Source organism: Oncorhynchus clarkii, chromosome 3, assembly GCF_045791955.1.
Source record: "Oncorhynchus clarkii lewisi isolate Uvic-CL-2024 chromosome 3, UVic_Ocla_1.0, whole genome shotgun sequence".
Taxonomy (NCBI): domain Eukaryota; kingdom Metazoa; phylum Chordata; class Actinopteri; order Salmoniformes; family Salmonidae; genus Oncorhynchus; species Oncorhynchus clarkii.
Window position 1 is genome coordinate 61,649,343 of NC_092149.1, and position 26,192 is coordinate 61,675,534.

General features: G+C 41.0%; 2 protein-coding genes across 3 annotated transcripts in view; both read right to left on the reverse strand.

Moving 5' to 3' along the window:
* Positions 1 to 1,249: 1,249 nt before the first annotated feature.
* Positions 1,250 to 16,199, reverse strand: LOC139400778 (ADP-ribosylation factor-like 5A). The gene is made up of 6 exons (XM_071145427.1): positions 15,829 to 16,199; positions 5,545 to 5,605; positions 5,063 to 5,210; positions 4,711 to 4,794; positions 3,773 to 3,924; positions 1,250 to 3,512 (listed from the first exon to the last, which is right to left on the reverse strand). Exons 1-6 carry the CDS (start codon positions 15,872 to 15,874, stop codon positions 3,464 to 3,466), a joined length of 540 nt encoding a protein of 179 aa, XP_071001528.1. The 5' UTR covers positions 15,875 to 16,199; the 3' UTR covers positions 1,250 to 3,463.
* A 409-nt stretch (positions 16,200 to 16,608) lies between these two features.
* LOC139400789 (voltage-dependent L-type calcium channel subunit beta-4-like) overlaps positions 16,609 to 26,192 on the reverse strand; it is a 54,054-nt gene continuing 44,470 nt past the window's right edge. Inside the window, exons 6-14 of one of the 2 annotated variants that reach the window (XM_071145438.1) lie at positions 25,769 to 25,845; positions 24,762 to 24,781; positions 23,342 to 23,422; positions 21,052 to 21,110; positions 20,632 to 20,741; positions 20,258 to 20,409; positions 19,905 to 20,000; positions 19,536 to 19,730; positions 16,609 to 19,225 (exon numbers count right to left, since the gene is read on the reverse strand). In XM_071145438.1, the coding sequence (XP_071001539.1) occupies positions 18,947 to 19,225; positions 19,536 to 19,730; positions 19,905 to 20,000; positions 20,258 to 20,409; positions 20,632 to 20,741; positions 21,052 to 21,110; positions 23,342 to 23,422; positions 24,762 to 24,781; positions 25,769 to 25,845 (1,069 nt within the window). In that variant the 3' untranslated portion in view covers positions 16,609 to 18,946. The remainder of the gene's footprint in view (positions 19,226 to 19,535; positions 19,731 to 19,904; positions 20,001 to 20,257; positions 20,410 to 20,631; positions 20,742 to 21,051; positions 21,111 to 23,341; positions 23,423 to 24,761; positions 24,782 to 25,768; positions 25,846 to 26,192) is intronic. The other variant, XM_071145439.1, reaches the window with a different exon arrangement.

The following is a 26,192-nucleotide window of genomic DNA, read 5'->3' on the forward strand; positions in this document are numbered from 1 at the left end:
GAAAATAAGTATTTGGTCACCTACAAACAAGCAAGATTTCTGGCTCTCACAGACCTGTAACTTCTTCTTTAAGAGGCTCCTCTGTCCTCCACTCGTTACCTGTATTAATGGCACCTGTTTGAACTTGTTATCAGTATAAAAGACACCTGTCCACAACCTCAAACAGTCACACTCCAAACTCCACTATGGCCAAGACCAAAGAGCTGTCAAAGGACACCAGAAACAAAATTGTAGACCTGCACCAGGCTGGGAAGACAATCTGCAATAGGTAAGCAGCTTGGTTTGAAGAAATCAACTGTGGGAGCAATTATTAGGAAATGGAAGACATACAAGACCACTAATAATCTCCCTCGATCTGGGGCTCCACGCAAGATCTCACCCCGTGGGGTCAAAATGATCACAAGAACGGTGAGCAAAAATCCCAGAACCACACGGGGGGACCTAGTGAATGACCTGCAGAGAGCTGGGACCAAAGTAACAAAGCCTACCATCAGTAACACACTACGCCGCCAGGGACTCAAATCCTGCAGTGCCAGACGTGTCCCCCTGCTTAAGCCAGTACATGTCCAGGCCCGTCTGAAGTTTGCTAGAGAGCATTTGGATGATCCAGAAGAAGATTGGGAGAATGTCATATGGTCAGATGAAACCAAAATAGAACTTTTTGGTAAAAACTCAACTCGTCGTGTTTGGAGGACAAAGAATGCTGAGTTGCATCCAAAGAACACCATACCTACTGTGAAGCATGGGGGTGAAAACATCATGCTTTGGGGCTGTTTTCTGCAAAGGGACCAGGACGACTGATCCCTGTAAAGGAAAGAATGGGGCCATGTATCGTGAGATTTTGAGTGAAAACCTCCTTCCATCAGCAAGGGCATTGAAGATGAAACGTGGCTAGGTCTTTCAGCATGACAATGATCCCAAACACACCGCCCGGGCAACGAAGGAGTGGCTTTGTAAGAAGCATTTCAAGGTCCTGGAGTGGCCTAGCCAGTCTCCAGATCTCAACCCCATAGAAAATCTTTGGAGGGAGTTGAAAGTCTATGTTGCCCAGCAACAGCCCCAAAACATCACTGCTCTAGAGGAGATCTGCATGGAGGAATGGGACAAAATACCAGCAACAGTGTGTGAAAACCTTGTGAAGACTCACAGAAAACGTTTGACCTTTGTTATTGCCAACAAAGGGTATATAACAAAGTATTGAGATAAACTTTTGTTATTGACCAAATACTTATTTTCCACCATCATTTGCAAATAAATTCATTAAAAAATCATACAGTGATTTTCTGGATTTTTCTTCTCATTTTGTCTGTCATAGTTGAAGTAACTATGATGAAAATTACAGACCTCTCTCATCTTTTTAAGTGGGAGAACTTGCACAATTGGTGGCTGACTAAATACTTTTTTTGCCCCACTGTATATACATATATATACAGTATATACACACACACAAACACACACACATAAACTCAGCAAAAAAAGAAACATCCCCTTTTCAGGACCCTGTCTTTCAAAGATAATTTGTAAAAATCCAAATAACTTCACAGATCTTCATTGTAAAGGGTTTAAACACTGTTTCCCATGCTTGTTCAATGAGCCATAAACAATTAATGAACATGCACCTGTGAAACAGTCATTAAGACACTAACAGCTTACAGATGGTAGGCAATTAAGGTCACAGTTATGAAAACGTAGGACACTAAAGAGGCCTTTTTACTGACTCTGAAAAACAACAAAAGAAAGATGCCCAGGATCCCTGCTCATCTGCGTGAACGTGCCTTAGGCATGCTGCAAAGAGGCATGAGGACTGCAGATGTGGCCAGGGAAATAAATTGCAATGTCCATACTGTGAGACGCCTAAGACAGCACTACAGGGAGACAGGACAGACAGCTGATCATCCTTGCAGTGGCAGACCACGTGTAACAACACGTGCACAGGATCGGTACATCCGAACATCACACCTGCGGGGCAGGTACAGGATGGCAACAACAACTGCTCGAGTTACACCAGGAACGCACAATCCCTCTCCATCAGTGCTCAGACTGTCGGCAATAGGCTGAGAGAGGCTGGACTGAGGACTTGTAGGCCTGTTGTAAGGCAGGTCCTCACCAGACATCACCGGCAACAACGTCACCTATGGGCACAAACCCACCGTCGCTGGACCAGACAGGACTGGCAAAAAGTGCTCTTTACTGACGAGTCGCAGTTTTGTCTCACCTGGGGCGATGGTCGGATTCACGTTTATCGTCAAAGGAATGAGCGTTATACCGAGGCCTGTACTCTGGAGCGGGATCGATTTGGAGGTGGAGGGTCCGTCATGGTCTGGGGTGGTGTGTCACAGCATAATCGGACTGAGCTTGTTGTCATTGCAGGCAATCTCAACGCTGTGTGTTACAGGGAAGACATCCTCCTCCCTCATGTGGTACCCTTCCTGCAGGCTCATCCTGACATGACTCTCCAGCATGACAATTCCACCAGCCAAACTGCTTGTTCTGTACGTGATTTCCTGCAAGACAGGAATGTCAGTGTTCTGCCATGGCCAGTGAAGAGCCAGGATCTCAATCCCATTGAGCATGTCTGGGACCTGTTGGATCGGAGGGTGAGGGCTAGGGCCATTCCTCCCAGAAATGTCCGGGAACTTGCAAGTGCCTTGGTGGAAGAGTGGGGTGACATCTCACAGTAAGAACTAACACATCTGGTGCAGTTCATGAGGAGGAGATGCACTGCAGTACCTAATGCAGCTGGTGGCCACACCAGATACTGACTGTTACTTTTGATTTTGACCCCCCCTTTGTTCAGACACACATTATTCCATTTCTGTTAGTCACGTCTGTGGAACTTGTTCAGTTTATGTCTCAGTTGTTGAATCTTGTTATGTTCATACAAATATTTACACATGTTAAGTTTGCTGAAAATAAATGCAGTTGACAGTGAGAGAACGTTTCTTTTTTTGCTGATATATATATCCCATTTGGGATGCAGATGTAATGTAAATACTGGACTGTACACACAGGGCAATACCACCACCTCAGGCCGTCCGACAATACTGCAACAAGGCCACTCTGGGCAGGCAAGCCCACTCACACACAACTAAAGACGACTCCTGTTAAATCTGAGCTGTCCCAAGCATTCCTTTTTCTTATAATATGAAAACCAAGCGTGCAGATTCAGAAATTAAATAGAGTCTTTTGTTTAGTTTTTCTTTCCAGAATGGATCCTGAAATGGTAGAGTGGTACAGTTCTGGTTGTTCACAGTTCTCAGTCAGAGCAGATCAGTGTTCTGTAGAAATAAATAAACACGCAGCAGAAAAACAACATCCTGGCCGGTAGCGAGTCTGGCCAACCGGGTCAAGTCAGTCTCATGGAGAGGAAAAGAGCCGCCTGTAAACCACCCAATCCCTCAGGACTGAAGGTGTAGAGAGAAGAAAGGAACATCACACTGTTGTTGTTGATCAGCGTCAAAGGTCATCTAACCCGCAGTCGTGACATCATCCACTCCAGGCCCTGGCACAACCTAAAAGGTAGGGAGACAGGATGGAGAGAGATAATGTCATTTTCAGCATATAAAAAAAGTGGGAATAAGACAAATGCTAGTTTAAATGTAAGCGACCCTCCAAGGAGGAAAGACCATAGCTTGCCGGTCCCTGGTACTAAAAAAAGCTGAGCAACAGTGCCCTACTGTATGAATGTTGGACCAGGTCTCTTGCAAAATAACTTTAATCCCAACGAGAATAACCGGCATAAATAATGGTTAAATTAAAATATTTCGCTTACCCCTCTCCAGTGAGGGCGCAGCAGGCTTGGATGTGCCACTGGTGGTCTTTGACTGAGGTGAGCTGCAGGCTCTGGGAGATCTCAGCCACAGACATACAGCCTTTCACATCCTGTTTGTTAGCAAAAATCAGCAGGCCCGCCTTCTTCAGGTCCTGAAGAGAGGTTGAGGGTGGATGACAAGATGACGCCGATAGACATGGTCACTTTATTCCCAGCTCCTAAGCAACTTTGTTTCAAACATTTCGCTACAACCGCAATAACATCTGCTAAATATGTGTATGCAACCAGTAAAATTTTATTTGAGTTTGGGTTCTAAGACAATTAAGGAGTAAATACAAGGAGGGAGGATGAGGAGAATGAAATTGAGAGGTACCCATATGCTCATAGATCATCATAGAACATAGGCAGCTTCCATGTTTGCTAGGCTGAGGGTAGTATCACAGATTGAACAATGAGACAGATATTTCACTGGACGTATAAATGTGAAGCATCCGCTTGGCGTTTCCACTCAATACCAAATATGGTAGTGAGAGGAAGCCCAGCGGCCGGCAATAGAAGAACGAGATTTTGGCCGACATTCTGCACATTTTCGGTTCCCAAAACTAGAGTCTGTTTCAAACAGTGGCAAAGTTTTGTAGACTTTAGCCTTTGCCAAAGTTCTAAAAAATTGAGTTGATAAGAAAGAGTGCAAAGGTGAATTGAGTTGTTGCACACGCACACTTCACAGAGTAGGTGTTCCCTAACGGAAATAGGCAAATGTTTGCAAGAACACGCCAATAGGATCTCGCTAGCTCGTGCTTGGCTCTGCCCTCCTCCTTGCTTGTTCTGCCCACTATGACAAATTTGTTCCCATCTTAGTTATAAAACTCATTCTACGTTGACACAAATATTGTGTGCAGTGTGCACTATAAAACATGGCCAAGAACACCAAAACTCACTTCATCTGCAAGCATTCTGTAGAGCTCCTCTTTGGTGACAGAGATTCTCTCTCTGTCTGTGCTGTCCACCACTACGATCACAAACTGGAGAGAAAGATAGGGAGAGAGACATAAGAAAGGATATTAAAAAGACAGTCGTAACACTGTACATTAAGTTACTCTTATATCTAAGTAATAACACAAGCAACATTGTATTAATCCTTTAATATTTTGGAATTTACATTGTAATTACATAGCAATATTGTTGAGCAGTTTTTGTTACATGTTACCAGACAGCCTAGTTTAATTCAAGACACACACAAGTTAACAGTTCAACAAACAACTGCCATACAGCCACAGTACGTGGTCTGACCTCTGTGTTAGTGTAGTACGTGTTCCAGGAGGATCTCAGTGACTCCTGTCCTCCGATGTCCCACATCAGGAAGTGCGTGTTGTTCACCACTATCTCCTCCACGTTGCTGCCTATTGTAGGAGACGTGTGGACCACCTCATTCATAGAACTGCAAACACAAGCACAGGAGTTTCTCAATATCAATGCAAAACAACAATCAAGTCAGTAAGAATGTTGGTAGGCATGAAAACAATGTGGTTGTCAACAGGTAATTTTGTAAATCTATTCCCTATTGGATCACATTCTTCCATAAGTGGGTTAACCAAAAAGTATTTAAGCTAAGGTCACTTTCTCATTTAGCAGAAAAAAACCTTATGAAGTCCTAATCTCCCCCTAGTTGTGAGAAGAAATGAGTCTACTGTTGTTGTACCACTGTTTTCCCTTCTTCAGACCTCACTCTCATCCCCCTATCTTTATCTCCTAACAGCAGGCAAAAAACTTACAACTGGTAAAGTATGGTGGTCTTCCCCGCATTGTCCAGGCCCACAATAATAACCTTGTGCTCTGAAAGAAAAAGAGTAAGAAGAAATAAGTCTTAAAAACACGTACAAATAATCACAAGACACTAGGCAATAAACTTCTAAAATAAGTCTGACTTCAATGCACTGTGGCTGACCTACACACCCAATAGGGAGCAGCACCATTCTTCATTTTCTTCTAAAACACTGTTGATATTGTTCAAACAAAGGACCTCAGATCTCCAAAGCACAGCCATGAATTAAACAATCCATTCTGTTTTGGAGCAGACTTCGAGACTTGACAGTGAAAAACTACCATGTTTTACACATTTTCACACTGCTCTCTCACTCAGACTTAGCAGTGCCAGAGACGAGGGGGGAACACGCACAGTTAGGCCTACATTAGGGTGAGCTTGCTTTCTCAAGCTGAAAGCAGCAGCTGTTGGGAATGGTTGGACGGATACTGAGCCACCACCTGGTCATCCAAGCAAAGTCAGAGCCTTCTGGACTCAAACATGCAGCTCCATGTAAACACTGTCGCCCTGTACGTAACCACATTGTGACTGGAATTTGAGAAATGCACAGTATTAGCAGAGAAGAACCAACCAGATATGGGCATAGGCCAGGTTGAGCAAAATTATTACTAACAAAGCTGAACAAATAGCCTAACCACTCCCCTTTTGAAAGCTGCAGACAGGAGTATAGTGTGTTTGGATTGGATCTAGGGCTGGGCCTACTCAATACTCTCTCCTTCTCACATCACTCCCATCTCCCTTACTCGTGCCCATATGATCAACTTATGTAGACACATCATGTGATTGACAAGGAAATGTTGGTTGAGCAGGACGGAAATTACAGAAGTGAATCTTTTGTCTTTAAAACCCCAGAAAAACAGAACTGAGAGGGAGCCTCAAGAACATCTAGAGCCTTGTTAGTTTCTGGGCCATAAGGCTCAAGAGGGGAGAGAGTCAGTTTACAGCTCTACATGTTTTCTGACATGCCTTCAGGACCATCCACCATGCTTAGTCTTAAGGCACTGGGGCTCACATATAGTTGGACTGATCCAGTACTGCAGATAAGAAAGTAGCCTACACTCTGCCAACACTGCTCCTAGGTCATTATCACCAGCTTCTCCTTATGTCCTCTGGCTATAAGGAGAAGAAGTTTATAGCCAAATTGTATGTGCTCCTATGTACTTCACATGTTGGTGCTTATATAGATACAGTGCCTTGCGAAAGTATTCGGCCCCTTTGAACTTTGCGACCTTTTGCCACATTTCAGGCTTCAAACATCAAGATATAAAACTGTAATTTTTTGTGAAGAATCAACAACAAGTGGGACACAATCATGAAGTGGAACGACATTTATTGGATATTTCAAACTTTTTTAACAAATCAAAAACTGAAACATTGGGCGTGCAAAATTATTCAGCCCCTTTACTTTCAGTGCAGCAAACTCTCTCCAGAAGTTCAGTGAGGATCTCTGAATGATCCAATGTTGACCTAAATGACTAATGATGATAAATACAATCCACCTGTGTGTAATCAGGTCTCCGTATAAATGCACCTGCACTGTGATAGTCTCAGAGGTCCGTTAAAAGCGCAGAGAGCATCATGAAGAACAAGGAACACAACAGGCAGGTCCGAGATACTGTTGTGAAGAAGTTTAAAGCCGGATTTGGATACAAAAAGATTTCCCAAGCTTTAAACATCCCAAGGAGCACTGTGCAAGCGATAATATTGAAATGGAAGGAGTATCAGACCACTGCAAATCTACCAAGACCTGGCCGTCCCTCTAAACTTTCAGCTCATACAAGGAGAAGACTGATCAGAGATGCAGCCAAGAGGCCCATGATCACTCTGGATGAACTGCAGAGATCTACAGCTGAGGTGGGAGACTCTGTCCATAGGACAACAATCAGTCGTATATTGCACAAATCTGGCCTTTATGGAAGAGTGGCAAGAAGAAAGCCATTTCTTAAAGATATCCATAAAAAGTGTTGTTTAAAGTTTGCCACAAGCCACCTGGGAGACACACCAAACATGTGGAAGAAGGTGCTCTGGTCAGATGAAACCAAAATTGAACTTTTTGGCAACAATGCAAGACGTTATGTTTGGCGTAAAAGCAACACAGCTGAACACACCATCCCCACTGTCAAACATGGTGGTGGCAGCATCATGGTTTGGGCCTGCTTTTCTTCAGCAGGGACAGGGAAGATGGTTAAAATTGATGGGAAGATGGATGGAGCCAAATACAGGACCATTCTGGAAGAAAACCTGATGGAGTCTGCAAAAGACCTGAGACTGGGACGGAGGTTTGTCTTCCAACAAGACAATGATCCAAAACATAAAGCACAATCTACAATGGAATGGTTCAAAAATAAACATATCCAGGTGTTAGAATGGCCAAGTCAAAGTCCAGACCTGAATCCAATCGAGAATCTGTGGAAAGAACTGAAAACTGCTGTTCACAAATGCTCTCCATCCAACCTCACTGAGCTTGAGCTGTTTTGCAAGGAGGAATGGGAAAAAATGTCAGTCTCTCGATGTGCAAAACTGATAGAGACATACCCCAAGCGACTTACAGCTGTAATCGCAGCAAAAGGTGGCGCTACAAAGTATTAACTTAAGGGGGCTGAATAATTTTGCACGCCCAATTTTTCAGTTTTTGATTTGTTAAAAAAGTTTGAAATATCCAATAAATGTCGTTCCACTTCATGATTGTGTCCCACTTGTTGTTGATTCTTCACAAAAAAATACAGTTTTATATCTTTAAGTTTTAAGCCTGAAATGTGGCAAAAGGTCGCAAAGTTCAAGGGGGCCGAATACTTTCGCAAGGCACTGTATATATACACATACATGCATGCATACACACACACACACACACTTTTCTCAACAATGACCTTTACCAACATTTATATTTCATTTTGCAGAAATGATTTGCATTCTGTAAGATGAACCCTTACACTCAGTGGGAACTGACCTATATAGATAGGGATAGATTGAAATGTTTCTACAGAATAAATATGGAAGGCATATGCATAACCATGGTAGCAATCAAAAGGGAACAGTTAGGAGATAATGGGAAAATTATTAGATTAAAAGGTGAGGACAACAGTTCACCTGACAAGACTGAATCCAAACATTACACTTGATTGTATGAGCATTTTACATTTACTGTTCTTTTCTCTGCATTTGTTGATCTGAAAATACTCTGGATACATTCAGTAACATGATAAGAATATTCTTGGGAATTTTGTGGAACGTAAAGCATAAGACAACAAATAAATGACAAGGACTTGAGTGAGAGGTGCATAGTTCCTAAGTCATTTCAATGCACTTATGACTGAAAGAGTCTTCAACTAGTTCTCCTAGCTGTGTTGTTGAGGAATTAGAGCAAGCACACTTTTGTTTGGAACTCAACCTTGCCATCACACAATTACTGTTGTTGTTTAGACAATGGAAAAACGGCCCATTGTAAATCGGAATATGGGTCAGGTGGGCATTATTTGAAAGCTTGTTCTATTGCAAACATGAGTAGGTAAATTAATATGATCTTACAGTGTTAGGATTTCACAAGGCAATTCAGAGAAGCAGACTATAATTTTGGTGCGCACAGAATAGAGTCATGAGTGCATTCAGATGTGTGATCCACGGCAAATAGTCTTGACAACACAACAACAACCAAACTCATTCTGTTCAGGGAAACCCAGGGTATAACGCCATGTCATTTTGTAACTGTACACCAAACATAGTGATCAGAAAGGTTGACACCGTACACTGAGTGTACAAACTCAGGGGTGCAACTCAATATTAGGAAGGTGTTAATGTTTTGTACACTCAGTATATTACAGTACATGCATTCTATGATATGGAAATGTGAAGTGCACACTTGGACAACGAAACACTTGCAAAAGTGGCCCAATTAACGGGATGGGGAGCAACTTCTTGTTGCCCGTGGTGCTCAAGTTCAGAACGGCTGTCAGTCACAACCGATACAGCGATGTGAAGTGGAGACCCTGAGCTCATGTATAACATGTTAGTGTACAGCTACTGTCTGCATTCCGATTTAGGCACATATGTCTCCAAATCTGCCATTTTCAACCCATATACGAGTACAAGTGTTTTAGTAGGGCTGGGAATTACCAGGGACCTCACGATACGATATCAAAATACTTAGGTGCCAATACGATATTGCGATTCTACATGTATTGCATTTCGATACTGTGATTTTATTGTGATTCAATGTTCCTAACATATTGCTCAAAATATGTTTGCTGCAGAGGGACAAAAGAGAACCATGACAAAAGGAGTTTTGATCAGTTAGGAAAATAAGTGCTGAAAACAAATGGGCTCCCTATTTAAAAAGAAGATGGCTCTACAAGCTATAAAGGATAAATATTGGAGTTTTGGTGCAGTTACAGCAAACTAGCTCAAAAACTAAACATTGCAGTATTGTCAAAATGATACTTATGCAAGTTGGTAGTTCCTTTTAACATGAGTCTTCAATATTCCCAATTAAGAAGTTTTAGGTTGTAGTTATTATAGGAATTATGGGACTCTCTCTATACCATTTGTATTCATTTGTATTTCATATACCTTTGACTATTGGATGTTCTTATAGGCATGTTCTTGCCAGCCTAATCTCGGGAGTTGATCGGCTTGAAGTCATAAACAGCGCTATGCTTGAAGCACAGCGAAGAGCTGCTGGCCAACGCAGGAGTCAGTTAAGAACAAATTCTTATTTTCAATGACGGCCTAGGAACAGTGGGTTAACTGCATTTTTCAGGGGCAGAAAGACAGATTTTTACCTTGTCAGCTCAGGGATTTGATCTTGCAACCTTTCGGTCCAACACTAAACACTAGGCTACCTGCCACCGTATCACAATTTCAGTGGGTCAGAAGTTTACATACACTAAGTTGACTGTGCCTTTAAACAGCTTGGAACATTCCAGAAAATTATGTAATGGCTTTAGAAGTTATTAATAGGCTAATTGACATAATTTGAGTCAATTGGAGGTGTACCTGTGGATGTATTTCAAGACAGGTTAGCCTAGTGGTTATAGCATTGGACTAGTAACCGGAAGGTTGTTCTGCCCCTGAACAGGCAGTTAACCCACTGTTCCTAGGCCGTCATTGAGAATAAGAATTTGTTCTTAACTGACTTGCCTAGTTAAATAAAGGTTAAAAAAAATAAAAAATAACTCAGTGCCTCTTTGCTTGACATCATGGGAAAATCAAAAGACCTCCAGAAAAAAATGTGTAGACCTCCACAAGTCTGGTTCATCCTTGGGAGCAATTTCCAAACGCCTGAAGGTACCACGTTCATCTGTACAAACAATAGGACGCAAGTGTAAACACCTTCTGCCCAAGCAGCCGTCAAACCGCTCAGGAAGGAGACGCGTTCTGTCTCCTAGAGATGAACGTACTTTGGTACGAAAAGTGCAAATCAATCCCAGAACAACAGCAAAGGACCTTGTGAAGATGCTGCCGGAAACAGGTACAAAAGTATCTATATCCACAGGGAAACGAGTCCTATATCGACATAACCTGAAAGTCCGCTCAGCAAGGAAGAAGCCACTGCTCCAAAACCGCCATAAAAAAAGCCAGACTACGGTTTGCAACTGCACATGGGGACAAATATCGTACTTTTGGAGAAATGTCCTCTGGTCTGATGAAACAAAAATAGAACAGTTTGGCCATAATGACCATCGTTATGTTTGGAGGAAAAAGGGGGAGGCTTGCAAGCGAAAGAACACCATCCCAACCGTGAAGCACAGAGGTGGCAGCATCATGTTGTGGGGGTGCTTTGCTGCTGGAGGGACTGGTGCTCTTCACAAAATAGATGGCTTCATGAGGGTGGAAAATGATGTGGATATATTGAAGCAACATCAATATATCAGTCAGGAAGTTAAAGCTTGGTCGCAAATTGGTCTTCCAAATGGACAATGACCCCAAGCATACTTCCAAAGTTGTGGCAAAATGGCTTAAGGATAACAAAGTCAAGGTATTGGAGTGGTCATCACAAAGCCCTGACCTCAATCCTATAGAAAATTTGTGGGCAGACCTGAAAAAGCGTGTGCGAGCAAGGAGGCCTTACAAACCTGACTCAGTTACACCAGCTCTGTCAGGAGGAATGGGACAAAATTCACCCAACTTATTGTGGGAAGCTTGTGGAAGGCTACCTGAAATGTTTGACCCAAGTTAAACAATTTAAAAGCAATGCTACCAAATACTAATTGAGTGTATGTAAACTTCTGACCCACTGGGCCCATTGAATGTGATGAAAGAAATAAAAGCTGAAATAAATCACTCTCTACTATTATTCTGACATTTCACATTCTTAAAATAAAAGTGGTGATCCTAACTGACCTAAGACAGGGGATTTTAATAAGATTAAATGTCAGGAATTGTGAAAAACTCAGTTCCGACTTCAACTGTACCTTGACACAGCACTCAACACCTACTTGAACTACTCTGGACTGTCTTCAGTCTGTCAGTCAGTGGAGTACTTTACTTTCATTACAACTGAACAACTACTTTGGTACTTTAAGGAAAGGGAAATTCCTATTTTTGCTCTCAGAAACAACTGTATATTCCTAGTTAGAGATGATGACACAATAGTAGTATGGGAAGCCAACTTCCCATGGGGGTGGTCTTATCGATGCCATTATGTAGATACTTGTTCTGGTGAGTGTTATTTTTTGCCATTAGGTAATGCAGATACCAACTTGTTTTGAACCTGATACAAATCTTACTATGTGAACTTTTTTTGCAGCCACTGCAAAAAATGCAGATTGCACAGAGCACACAGCTGCGTCACCGGAGTTTGAGCTCACCACCAGTTAGTCTTGTGTAAGCAAATGCATAAGATATTTTCTCAGTTGCAAAGGTCGCTCAGGTGCTTTAGGCTGTGTGAGCAGTTAAAATATATGCATACTGTTCCATTCACACTCTACTACTGTCCCTATTTACTGTAAATAGCCATTGTAACTGGTGCTGTGCTAGTGTATTGTATTTGTCCTTCACCTTGTGAATGAACTGCCATTGTTCCATTTAAACCCCCACAGTGAGATGAGTATTTGAAATTACTGTTTGACGTACTACTGACACCGCAGCACAAATGGAACGCCTCGCGCCCCATGGGCTTTATGACATGTGGGACACCGTTGCTGGTAGAAGACTACCAATCAAAGCCTTCCTCAGACACAGGACATAGCCAATTACAATAGACCTATGTGAGAGGACAAGGTCTTTATATTACAAAATAAAGACATTGTGAGAGGAGATTCCAATGAAACTAGCCTGTTTTTATAAGACAATTCAGCTACAGTATTGCTCTGACTGAACCAATATGGAGCCACTCAGAAATGTGTCACGTATATTTTAAATGAGACCAGAAAATACAGTGTACAATGCTAGGCTACATATGCAAAAATACTTTAATGTAGAGCAGATATGAAAGGTGCTGTAAGCCTCTAACAATAGTTTGTCAGTGAAGAAGCTGGGTAAAAAGTTGACAAAACAGATAATTTCCATTTTCAGCAGCGTTGAAAACATAAAAAGCACTGCATGACAGGACATGCTTTGGGTGGGAGGTATGCCTAACTCTGGTAGTAACAGACAAAAAAGATGGTGCTGTATTTCGTTAGAGGCTAGCTGTCCAGCCAGGGACAACTGTAGCTTTGTTGTAAACTCCTTATGGAATTGCCATACCATACATGTTTGGCTTGACAATGACAGAAATGGAGTTAACAAAAACACTAGCATATCAAGCATATCTGGAACCAGGCTAGGACAACAGACAGGAGTCGTCATCATTCAGAATGAGTCATTCCTTCATTTTCATCCTTGGGTAAACACATTCTGATGTGGCAGTAAACACGTTTCCATCCAGTTTTTATTACGGCTGGGAATAGCCAGGGACCAGCCAGGGACCTCACAATACGATATTATCATGATACATAGGTGCAGATACAATATGTCTTGCGATTCTCGATATTCTATGTATTGCTATTTGATACTGTGATTTTATTGTGATTCAATGGTTGAAGCATATTGCTCACAGTGCCTTCTGCAGAGCGACAAGAGAGCCATGAGAAAACTAGTTTTGATCAGTCATGGAAATAAAAGTGCTAAAAACAAATTGGCTCCCTATTTAAAAATAAGATGGAAATCAAGCTATGAGGGGAAAAAAACGAGTTTTGGTGCAGGTACAGCCAACTAGCGCAAAAAATAATATTGCTATATTGTCAAAACGATACGAAACAAAATAATATCACAATATGTTTTCACCCCCATCACTAGTTTGTACGCGAGTAAAGTCATGGCATATGAAAAATATATTTTTTAAACACGACAAGTGTGAAGGAAACAGGAAATGTCGGTATAATTTAAAATGTCGACAGACAATTTGTTCTTTCGACAGAAAATGTATTATGCAACAAATTGCGGTGGAAACGATTTATTGTGTGACTGTTGATAGAATAACCTTCATGTCGAGGTAAATTTGCAGTCACGTGATGCTATATTTATTATGGATCCCCATTAGGTGCAAGGCAGCAGCTACTCTTCCTGAGGTCCAGCTAAATCAAGGCAGTTATATAGTCCAGGGTGGTAAAAGTGCATGGTGATGAGCTTGATGCTACTTTCCAATAAAATCGAGGGTCTTCATTTGTAAACTAGTTACACGATGATCGGTGCTAAACTGTCAATTAAGAAATCAAAATAATCTTGATTTTATCCATCTCAACATAATCTTACCTGTCGAGTGTCTACTTTATCCGTGAACAGTTGTCTGGAGAGCATGCACGAAAACCAGATTGGGCAAATGTGCCAATTATCGAAACAGTTTGTGTGACAAAACTATGGAAAATGGAATGGAGACACTTGACACTGTTTTGTTATTCGTTACATGAACATTTAAGCGCAACAATTGTTTATGTGCACTATGTCATAACGCACAGACTTGTATCCGCAAAGTCAGTCTGATGGAAACACCTCTGGTGTGGAAAGGCACATATTTTAATGCCGGTTTTATAATATTTGCACGAAAATCTGTCGCAAATTGGATGGAAACCAAGCTACTGACTGCATGCGAGTGAACCACTTTAGTTACGATATCCGTGATTGTTTATGTATTTGGCCTTTTATTTGACTAGGCAAACAAGTCTTTACCGCAGTCAGTGATCCCCTGAGAATAGATAGGCCTACAACATAAAACCGAACGGTCCAGAGAGAACTTTCCATAGAAATACTCTGCTGCCCTCGGCGCTCATGTTACAGGGGTTCGCACTGATCTTATTACATATTGAGTAAGCTCAGGATTGAGCGGGGAGGAATTGGTTACATTTTCAGCTAATTCAGACAAATGCACTAAAGACGACAACAGCACAGTTTTAGTCTACAATCTGTGAGGGGAACGGGACAAATGTAGCTGGGCTCGTGCTCAAATTTGAAACTTGAAGTTCCATTTTACTCTTCAGTGATCCTGAATTTTCCTACCTGATAATATACCTCTCATTAATATACCTCTCATTATAGTTCAATATGGACACAACACCTAGATAACATAAACACCCACCAAAAGAGTACTGTATTTTATGGGATCTACTAGTACACTTCCCATGGAAAATAAAAACTCAGGAGCTTATGCTTCCCAAGAGGAAGAAAATGTGCAACATTATGTACATTGTACTGTAGTGCCTGTTCCTCTGTTTACTAAGCCAAACCGGAGTCGGTCTACTCTAAACAATGACAATGTAACATTAGCTAGCAATGTTAGGCCTTGAAAATCAGAATAGCTAAGGATATAACGTTAACTAAATCTGTCGTTCTGCCCCTGAACAAGGCAGTTAACCCACTGTTCCCAGGTCGTCATTGTAAATAAGAATATGTTCTTAATGGACTTGACGAGTTAAAGGTTAAAATAAAATAGTACAGCACAGGCCCTCTGAACACTGCAGTGTTGACGATAGCTAGCTAGCTATGAGATATATCATTCAACTAACGTTACCTAACTAATGTATGTATTACTGTAAATTACAGCAAAATAGTTATAGGTAGCTACAGTAACTGGGTAAAGAAAAGGCAGCTTTACGTTAGACTGATATAGGCCCGGTAAAAACTAAAGCTATGATACATTAGCAAGTAAACTAACGTAGCTAGCTAACGTAACCAGTGGACCAGGCTTGGCTGTGTTGGCTAACAGCTGGACTAGCCAGCTAACTTATCCATTGAACTTAACACTCGACGTTAACGATATATTTACCTTGATGATTGAAAAGCCTCCATAGCTTGGTGAAAAGTATTCCCATGGCTGTTGCGGAGCCTTTGGACAACTACCAGTAGCTACGGCCAATTAATTTAGCTAGGCTATAGCGAATTCCTGAAGATGTTGCTAATGCGCTAGCCAGGCAATGCTGCTGTCAGTATCACACTTGGCAATATTTGACGGTGAAAAAGAAACCAGTAATGTCAACGCTTCTTGACAACGTTTTCATCTTTGTACGAAGGCCTTTATGGTCGACATAGAATTACAGGACGCGGTTTACACTTTATTTCTAGATAATACAATGATAACTGGCTTGCTTGGTCCGCTGGAGTGCGGTCGTCAACACTGACGCACGCCTACTCTAAACTGCACTCTCTCCACAGTCGGTCCAGTGAGGATGGATTCCAGAGAGAATCAGAAAATTATTACCCACAGTAGTACTGCATCAATAGGCACTTTAAGTCATATTTTGAAGTGAGGCAATTGCAAGCATTCACAAAATGCCACATATTTGATAAGACAGTGTCTTCAGTTTAGTCCATGCAGGGAACCTGTGGGACAAACAAACATAAATTGCACAACAAAGGAAGGACAGTAAATGATCACAATGAATAAATCATGATTCACTGTAATTCGGCGAGTATCCACTGGATGTACACTGCTTTGTGTTCTGTTTTAGTGAAGAGGAAATTCTTTTTTTGATAAGAAGGGCCAACTCAATGGCCTACATCTTCAGATAACACATCTGTCCTAAGAAGAGAGGCAATGAAGAAAATAGTTCCTTATAACAGAGCTCGGAATTTATTTAACAAAATAAGTAATTTTTTTATGCAGCTAGAGTTGGTTCTCATTATACATCAATGTTCCATAAAACATATTTCTCTTTCTTCTTGATGAATTAAAGTGTTGTATTAGTCATGCAGTTATGCATTTCCCTTTTGAATGTCATCTTTCACAAAAATAACAATAACACAATAACATAATCATTGAACTGCAATGAAGCCGCTAAGTAGCAGAGGAAGGAAAAGCATCAGCATGCAGCACTGTACACATTTGCATAGTAAATTATCTTTTTTCTCTAGATTAGTTTGTCTTCTTTGTTTTTCTCTTTACGAGCATGCCTTTATAGAATACAGCATAAACAGAAATCAAGCTGTCTTGGCAATAGAAGAAGGCATTCAAAGATGAAGAAGAAATAATAATGATGCACACCCAGTATTGGTGCACAACACACAACTCATAGTATATAGAGAGACATTATCTGACGTAAACTTCTAGCCACCACCTCCCCAGTCTATACCCTTCACACTCTCTACACAACTTAACTTTTATAATTGGCTAACCATATAGACCTTAAAAACTCCTAACTAAAATGCTACATTTTGAGGATATGTATATGATTAGGAGAGTAACCACTCCATTGCTACAGTGCTAAAAAAGAACGGAAGTATGAATAGAGAAAGAAGTTTAACACAAGGCCTGGGTTAAGCAATAAGGCTGTAATTTGTGTTATGATACGCAAATTCTTGGGATAGTAAAATTGTCCTTTAAAAAAACTACATAATTTTGTTTTCACGGCCAGTACATGGAAGACTTTTAAATGGGGCATTAATATAGAATAGCCGATGGTTGGAAAGCAAATAATACTGACCAAGTGTTTGATGTCAGAATCACAAACCTTTCTGACAATATAACATTAACTTCACAGCAGACTGAAGCCTTCTCTTCCTCTTATGTGTTGACTAATTTAATTGTTGAAATGTGAGTACCATAAATAACAGTCACTTACTCAACTACAGTGTCCTACTGGTTTTTCAATAGCAACAACACATACATAACATGATCATTATTCCATGGCATTCTGTATATTGACAAAAAGACATGATGGCATTGATCATTCTAAACCAATGAAACTTTGATGAATGGACAGCAGGTATTTCTTACTGGCCAAACAGGACTTTCTTTGAATATATTACACTTGAATTAAGAAGACTGTTAAAAAGAGAAGAAAATATGATGCAAATTAAATCACTATCAGAGGCTGCTTATACAGAACATGGGATGTGGTAAACCAATCAGATGATCAATATTCCCCTGATTGGAAGTATAACCATCTTCACTGAGCCTATCCTCTGAAACCCATTTGAACAATAAAAAATAACCACACATGGGCATATTGCCCTTCTCAACATTGGATGCCTAGTCTTGAGATCTACTAACTTGAATTTGGCTATTTCCTCTTGGATTCCACATACTAAACTGATAGGCAAAGTCTTCACACTAGAGTGTTAAGGTACTATATAAAGAAGGGATGCACCCTTTCCTGAAAGAGCACAATATATGAAACTTGCTCAGCAAATTCTACTTAGAAAAGTGTGATTTTCTGTCCTGATGCGGCATGTCGCAAATGGCACTAAGTATCATTGAGGAGAAGAAGGGAATAGAAGTCCAGGAAACTAGAAGATTCCAATTCAGAAACCCCCTAAATAATCACTCAACATTTTGCAAAACAGAAACTTTGTCTGCTCTGAGAAGCAGGTTATAGGCTACAGGACTGGAAACACTAACATCCAAGACAATTTCAAACAACTTAGTGATATTAATTAAAGATACAGTGCACTGACTCTGCTGCTATTGGCTCCTGGAAACGTGCAAAGAGGTTCTCTGCTGATCGAGTGATGCATGGCGCTGCCTGGCACTGGTTCAAGGCAGGTGATGATGGGTCATCATGACCACCACGACAGCTATCCCTGCTAACACTGAGACAACAGGGAGTCGAGGACCACATGGTCACCCCTTTCACCCAGCCATGCCAAGTCTCTGCCATGTTAGAAAAGAAGAAGACAAGCCCAGTGTTGGGCCTTCCCTTAAAAATAAACATGGTGAAAATCTGCTCATCCTATTTTTCGTTTTTTTAAAATGGAGGCGTCGAGATTTGATTTTCAGTTGGTCAATGCTCACGTTTCCAGTGTGAACCAGTGCCAGAGGTAAAGCGAGTTACTAACACTTTATAAAAAGGTTGTTACAGTACAATTAAATGAAATAGCTGTCTTGTGGCTCTGTCGTACTCAAATGTGAAGGGAAGGGAGGCCTATGTGATATAAGGGTCTTCAGCTCAAAGCCTGTGCCTGGAGTCATGGCTATAGCCTCCGGGGGAGCCATTGCGGTTACGGTGGGGCTTGTACGTGTCCTGGTAGGGGTCATGATAGTCCTCCTCCACCAGGGGGTAGTGGACCTGGTCCCGGCTGTGCTGCGAGCCGGAGGATAGGCGGTTACGGCTCTTCCTCTGCCGCTCATTGTGGTAGTTCTCGTCTGAGGGCATTAGGCTGTGTCTCTCGATGGGTGAGTGGTCTGCTGCTGTGTGATTGCTGTTCCTGTTTGTATTTCTTTGGCCCTGTCCAGGGAGAAGGAGGGGACATATTGTACAAATCTGGTCATTCAGCCATTGACTATAGCATCAGCATTTTCATTACTGTGGCAATATTTTTTTTATATAGTGAGAAAAATCTCAGTGACTATAAGACTCCATAAATAGGCAACAATCCTGTATCATTTCACTACTGACTGATACCTTTTCCAATTAATTATTTACAACTGATTTGCCCAACGATAATTCAGCAAAATAAACAGTCACTATAGCTATTGCCACCACATCTATTGTACTTTAACCCCCTATTTAACTAAATAAGATCAATTATAATCACCTGTTGGTTCACCAGCCCGGTTATGGCTGTGGGGTACGGAGAGAGAGCGGTAGATCCCAGGTTGCGGCCCAGCAGAGGGTTGAGAGGGGTACTCAGGGAGGTGTGTGTGGCCCTCCAGTAGGCTTCCAGGTACTCTGCCAGGTGCTCACATGCATCCTCCAGCTGATTCTCATCCAGAATGATGTCAAACATTTCCTGAGAGAGAGAGGAGGGGAAAGAGAGAGACAGACAGAGAGAGCGAGGGTGAGAGCAGAGACATGTAGAATTAGACTTGACAGACTGATTTGCTGATAGCCCTTGTGAAGGCCAGAGACAGTAACAGGATGTAGCAGTTGACAGAGTGTACTGCGGGGGATATTGGATGCCTACCGGGGGGCACTGTGCTAGTTTGTCCGCTGCCACCAGCTGCACATTCAAGTGTTTGCTCTGGGATTTCCCTCTCGACTTGATCAGCCGCTGCAGAACCTGTGGATAGTTGATATATAAATCAAGCCAGAAGAGGGCAGCAATGCAAATCAGCCTGGTCATGGTTGGAAATGGAAATAGTCACAGTGGGAACCCATCAATGTCAAATCCTTGAATTCACCTTAAAAAATATATTTGTAGATGTCAAAAGGATTTCACTCCCAGAGCCTGGTTCCTCTGAATTCCCTCCCATTTTCAATATAGGTACATTAGTAGAATTAGAACCATTTGGGGATAAAGGGAAGCCTAAAAATTACCTTAGGAGAGGACACTTTAACATGGACGATGATAGGTGCTAAGGACGTCTTTGTGAGCTGGGCCGGATGGTTGATCGTGTCAGCATCCAGAACCACCAGCTGTAAGGATCGGGCCAGCTCAAATATCCTCTCAATCTCACTCTGAACTTCCGCTGTACAGGAAAAAGAAGACAGATCACAGACAGAGGATGAATCTATTTATAACGACAAGCTCAGAAGACATAAATTCCACAAATTCTGTGTAAAACAGATCCTTTATCAGATATGAAAAATATATTATATGCATACATGTATTTGTAACTTCCATTTTAACATGTACAATATACCCACATTAAAGTAAAGAATGATAGCATTCAATGCCATTGTGATGATACCTAGGTTGGATCTGGTGTTGGATCTTTCAATGATGGCCCTCTTGCTGGGGTTGTTGAGCACTGACCTCTTGGCCAGAGCGATGTCTGCCGTTACCCTTGTAATGGATATCCTACAAGGTATAGAATCAAGACAGACAGAATAGGAGAACATACAACACAACATATTAGTCACAATCCAGACTAGTATTGTATGGTTACCAGAATGTTTATAAAACCTAAGGAAAGACCTAGTCAAAACAGGTGGTCAAATAAGGTACTTTGACAACTCAATAAATTCATTCACAAGTGCTTTACATCTTTTTTTCAACTAGCTATAGTAGTTTGCATGAGGGTAAGTGGAGCAGCATGCAGAGGGTTAGTACAGTGTGCAGGGGAAAGGGCTGGAGACAATATGCAGGAAAAGGGCTGATGACTCCTCACCTGCCATCAAACCTGTGCTTCAGGAAATCAAAGAGTGCTTTCTGCATCATGTCTGTCACCTGCACACAGAGCCCGGGAGCAGCAGAGGATGGCAGACAGAAAAGAGGGATAAAATAGTGAGGAAAAATGAGTGAAAGATAGAGAGAGCGTGAGTAACAGGACAGGTGAGAGAGGGTTAAGACAGACAGCAAGGAAATAAGCCAGCAGAAATTAATTGACAATTCCTCACAGCTATAGCAAGCCTGGAAGAACCCCTGCAAGACCCATTTCATATGCTGAAGCTACATTCCCTGATGGGCAATGTTTATAAATAGCACATGTTATGGACAAAGGTACCCAAGGATGTCAAAAGAACAGTTGTCAACTTTGCAATCATTTTCGATTTCAGTATTAGTGCTAAATCATGACCATCCCATCTTTCCCCATCCACCACCATTATCCATCCAATAAAGATTTCTCCATATTCCTCATATCTAGAAGGTCTCTCTTTATGTAGTGTTGGCTTGTCTCTCTTGTTGCGGTGTGTGTTTTGTCCTATATTTTTATATAATTTATTCAAAAAGGTAATCCCAGCCACCGTCCCCGCAGGAGGCCTTTTGCCTTTTGGTAGGCCGTCATTGTAAATAAGAATTTGTTCTTAACTGACTTGCCTAGTTAAATACAGTTTAAATAAAAATGAATTATGACATCCACCCAGAAGGTCCATTCAGGCTCCTCTGGTCCTGCCTGTGATTTTTTCCACTGGGCCAAAGCATCCATCAAAGGAGAAGCATGATCTCTGGTTTCTTTCCACTTCATTTTCTAAAGAATTAATCCTGGTTACATTAAATAAGGTGATTAAGGCCTACAATGAAGTGTCATAAAGACCAATGCCGATGTGATGAATTGGGCTATAGCAGGCCAGACCAGTCTTCATTAATGCTATTTTTGCAAGCTATTTGAATTACACTCTGAAGCTGGGTAGAACTGTAGTTTTGAGGACAAGTCTAGCAAGGAGCAGTGTGGAACAATTATTATATGGTATATCCAAAAATATGAGAGTTAAAGACTTTTCACACAGAAATAATCATATTCTTTATAGTTAATGGCAACATTGACATTTTTTACATTTCGCTAGGGACATTTTTAGAGGAAAAAAACAGATGTTGTGTAAGCTCTCTTGACATTGAGCATGAATGACAACAGCGTCATGCTGTTCACACAACAAAGCAGTGTACTGTAATGAGATATTTTGGACCAATACACACGTCTCTGTAAGTTGGGCAAAAATTCCCATTAATAAGACCAAATTGTGCCCCCATTCCATCCACCTTGTCGCTGACAAAAAATATATATATTTTTGCTGTATTATCATAATAACAAACACAGTTTTCTTGTACACACACAGATCTTCTGGTGCTGTTAATCTCTGTGTTTCTAATTTCAAGCCATGTTCCACTTTTTCAGACTGACGTGTTTTACCCAGAAGGTTGTTACCACGGCAACACGGTGGAGAGGAGATGAGGACTGTGATTCTGTGTGAAGATGATCCTAGCTCCTCACTTCCCCCCATACATGCCAGGGAAAAGATGCTGCCCTATTTCTTCTGCAAGCCCCCATTGCTGGTTAGTTAGCAATGAATGGATCGGCCTGACATAGCTGTTATTGTTGGAGACCTCCAAATATCTACTCTGATAATAAATGGGGGAGTTATTCACTGTCCGTGAATGTGTGGGTAAACCTCTTCAATGGAGCTGCATCTTAACCTCTAGTCTACACGCTGACGGTCCTCAATATTGATTACAAAACGGAGAGCTGGGAATTGTTGTCACTTTGGTGTAATGTATGGCACACAACCAAATATTGCAGTCGTTCTGAATTGCTATTTTGGAGGCTTAATAACACTTGACCTGTCACGCCCTGACCTGAGAGAGCCTTTTTATGTCTCTATTTTGGTTTGGTCAGGGTGTGATTTGGGTGGGCATTCTATGTTCTATTTTCTATGTTTTTCTATTGCTTTACTTTGGCTGGGTATGGTTCTCAATCAGGGACAGCTGTCATTCGTTGTCTCTGATTGGGAATCATACTTAGGCAGCTTTTCCCCTTTTGTCAGTGTGGGAAGTTGCCTTTGTTAGTGGCACTATAGCCCTCTTAAGCTTCACGGTCGTATTGTTTTGTTGGCGACATTAGAAATAAAGTAATGTACGCTCACCACGCTACGCTTTGGTCCACTTATTCCTTCCAGGAAGACGGCCGTGACATGACCAATACAACAACAAGAGACCGAAAGTATTATTGCTATGATGCCAACCTCATATCCCTTCAGGGACGGTCCTACCAGGACCACCGGTCTCATAGAGGGGACCACGTCATAGGGAGGGATGTGTTCAGTCTGTAGTGGAGATAGATGGTTAGAGGGAGCACAGACACCACAGCAACATGTAACATGCCATTCACCATTATGAAGTCCTTTTATTAGGTATTATTACATGTCAAGAAAGTTTGTCAGTGTATTTACAGTGTTACAACGCAACGTGTTACCAATGGATGTTGAATGTGTATAACAGTAGCTGGATATATTACAGCTATCCGCTGTTAAGTGATGCTATTAAGACATTTGGACGGTTCTGTTTTACTTCCTAAAAATGTGCTGACAAAGTGTTGTTACAAAAAATACTGCCAGCAGATTAAAGACGAGATATCCAATTCTACACATTTTGCCATAGGGTGTAGAGAACTGTTTCCAGTTTTTAATATGATATCTGAGTGACTAACATATCAATGTGGGCTCCCCAGTCGTTGAGACTGGTGTTTTGCGGGTACTATTTAATGAAGCTGCCAGTTGAGGACTTGAGGCGTCGGTTTCTCAAACTAGACACTAATGTACTTGTCCTCCTGCTCAGTTGTGCACCAGGGGCCTCCCAACCAACAAGAATAGACTGATGAGTTTCAGAAGAAAGTTCTTTGTTTCTGGCCATTTTGAGCCTGTAATCAAACCCACAAATGCTGGTGCTCCGGATACTCAACTAGTCAAAGAAGGCCAGTTTTAATACTTCTTTAATCAGCACAACAGTTTTCAGCTGTGCTAACATAATTGCAAAAGGGTTTTCTAATGATCAATTAGCCTTTTAAAATGATTAACTTGGATTAGCTAACACAACGTGCCATTTGAACACAGGAGTGATGGTTGCTGATAATGGGCCTCTGTACACCTATGTAGATATTCCATAAAAAATCTGCCGTTTCCAGCTACAATAGTCATTTACAACATTAACATTGTCTACACTGTATTTCTGATCAATTTGATGTTATTTTAATTGACAAAAAAAATGATTTTCTTTCAAAAACAAGGACATTTCTAAGTGACCCCAAACTTTTGAACGGTAGTGTATATATTTACAAAGAATATATGGGGGATTGGAAATGATGCAGACAATTACATTAATGGAAGCCACAATCGATTTGCAATATTAAAGCTACCCCCTAAAAATAAAAATAAATTATATAAAGATAGTATAGTATTTATAAGAGATGAATTGGGGTGAATAAATAGCAAGTCAATTCAGTTATTATTATTCTGTATGCCTGAAATAGAGATCGAAACTTGCATATGGAGGATGAAATGCCGACCAAACTTATGAATCTGGGTACAACCAGTTTCTTATTTGGTTACAGATCTTGGAGGTTACCTGTATGTGAATGAATGAATGAAAAGTGTGTATACTACTCACCACTTTCTGCTTCTGTTTTCCTGTAAAAATGATAAAATAACTGATAAGTGCCTTTGAATGCAAAGCAGAGACCTAATACAATATACAGTACAAAACATTACAGTGATACCTTTTTAGTATCACAGTACTTTAATACCCAGTGGTTGGGTTGAAACAGTTGATGGAAACATTTGGATTGTACAATGATGGATGAAAATAACTTATTATCACACAAATAAATGAAGTATTAAATATACAGTATGTATACAGTATATTAGTGGTCGAAACACTTTATTTATTTGTTGCTTCTATTCCAAACCTCCCTTTGCAGGTGGCAGCCATTGGTTGCACTTGATAACTAACTTTGAAGTTGCATTATCATATAAAAGTGTTTGGTGTCTTATAAAGAAATTGAAATAAAGATAGAGTATTATTTCAATGTATGCTTAGTAGCCCTTGCTATAAGTTGGAGAAGATCCTTTGATTTGGATAACCAGAGTTTGGGCTATATGGTTATGTTTCACTTAAAGCAAACTCATTGCATGGACATAATGCCTGTCCATAATCCTCTTGGAGGAAGAGGAGGAGGAGTGGACTGAGAGTGCATGGCCCACCTCATTCCAGTCCAAAACATGGCACATTCTGGAAGACACAAAGATCTCACAACTCCATATTCCATCCACCCAACCTCCAGCCACTGTTTCCCATTTGACATTTAAAGGTGCATCATTTTTAAGAAATTCTACGAAAATGTAACTACATTTTTTTTTTATGCTGGTGTAGAACAATAACATTGGGTATGTATACTCTGGTAACCATTCAGTTCATAGTGACGGGACCGCCAGTTCTCACACTGGATTTGATATGTTAATAAACAACACACTGAGCAACAATGATATGTTATGTTAGAGACAGGGACAATTAGATCATAGCTCTGTTTGCTTAATGATTCCTTCTGACAAACAACTAATGAGACGTCGCACCTGGAGAGACGCCCTTCCCTAATAGGCTTCTGTCTGGAGGCTCACCTGCAGAGGGAGGGTTGGGTTTGAACCCGCCTGAAACCATGTCTCCTAGACTGGAGGAGGAATTCCCACTGGACTTACTGCAAGGCACAAAGGATAACAGACAGAGATAGAGAGAATAATCATTAATGTGGAACACAGATCGTTTCATCACAGAGTCAAACAGAACTCCTATCCCCAGGAGAAACAGGGTCACTAACAATTCTCTGTCTTTGATCAGTCATTTTATTGTTACTTTAGACATCCTTGGTGTTTTACTGTTATTTTATTCTTCTCCGTTATTGCCGCTTGCTTGTTTTTATCTCTTGAATTGTATTATTTTACTGTAAACTGTGTTGTAGTGGTAAATGCACTTCTAGAATGCACTTCCATGTCGAATATTTAGCAGTAGAATATAATTATCCAACAGTAGAATGTAATTGGATGA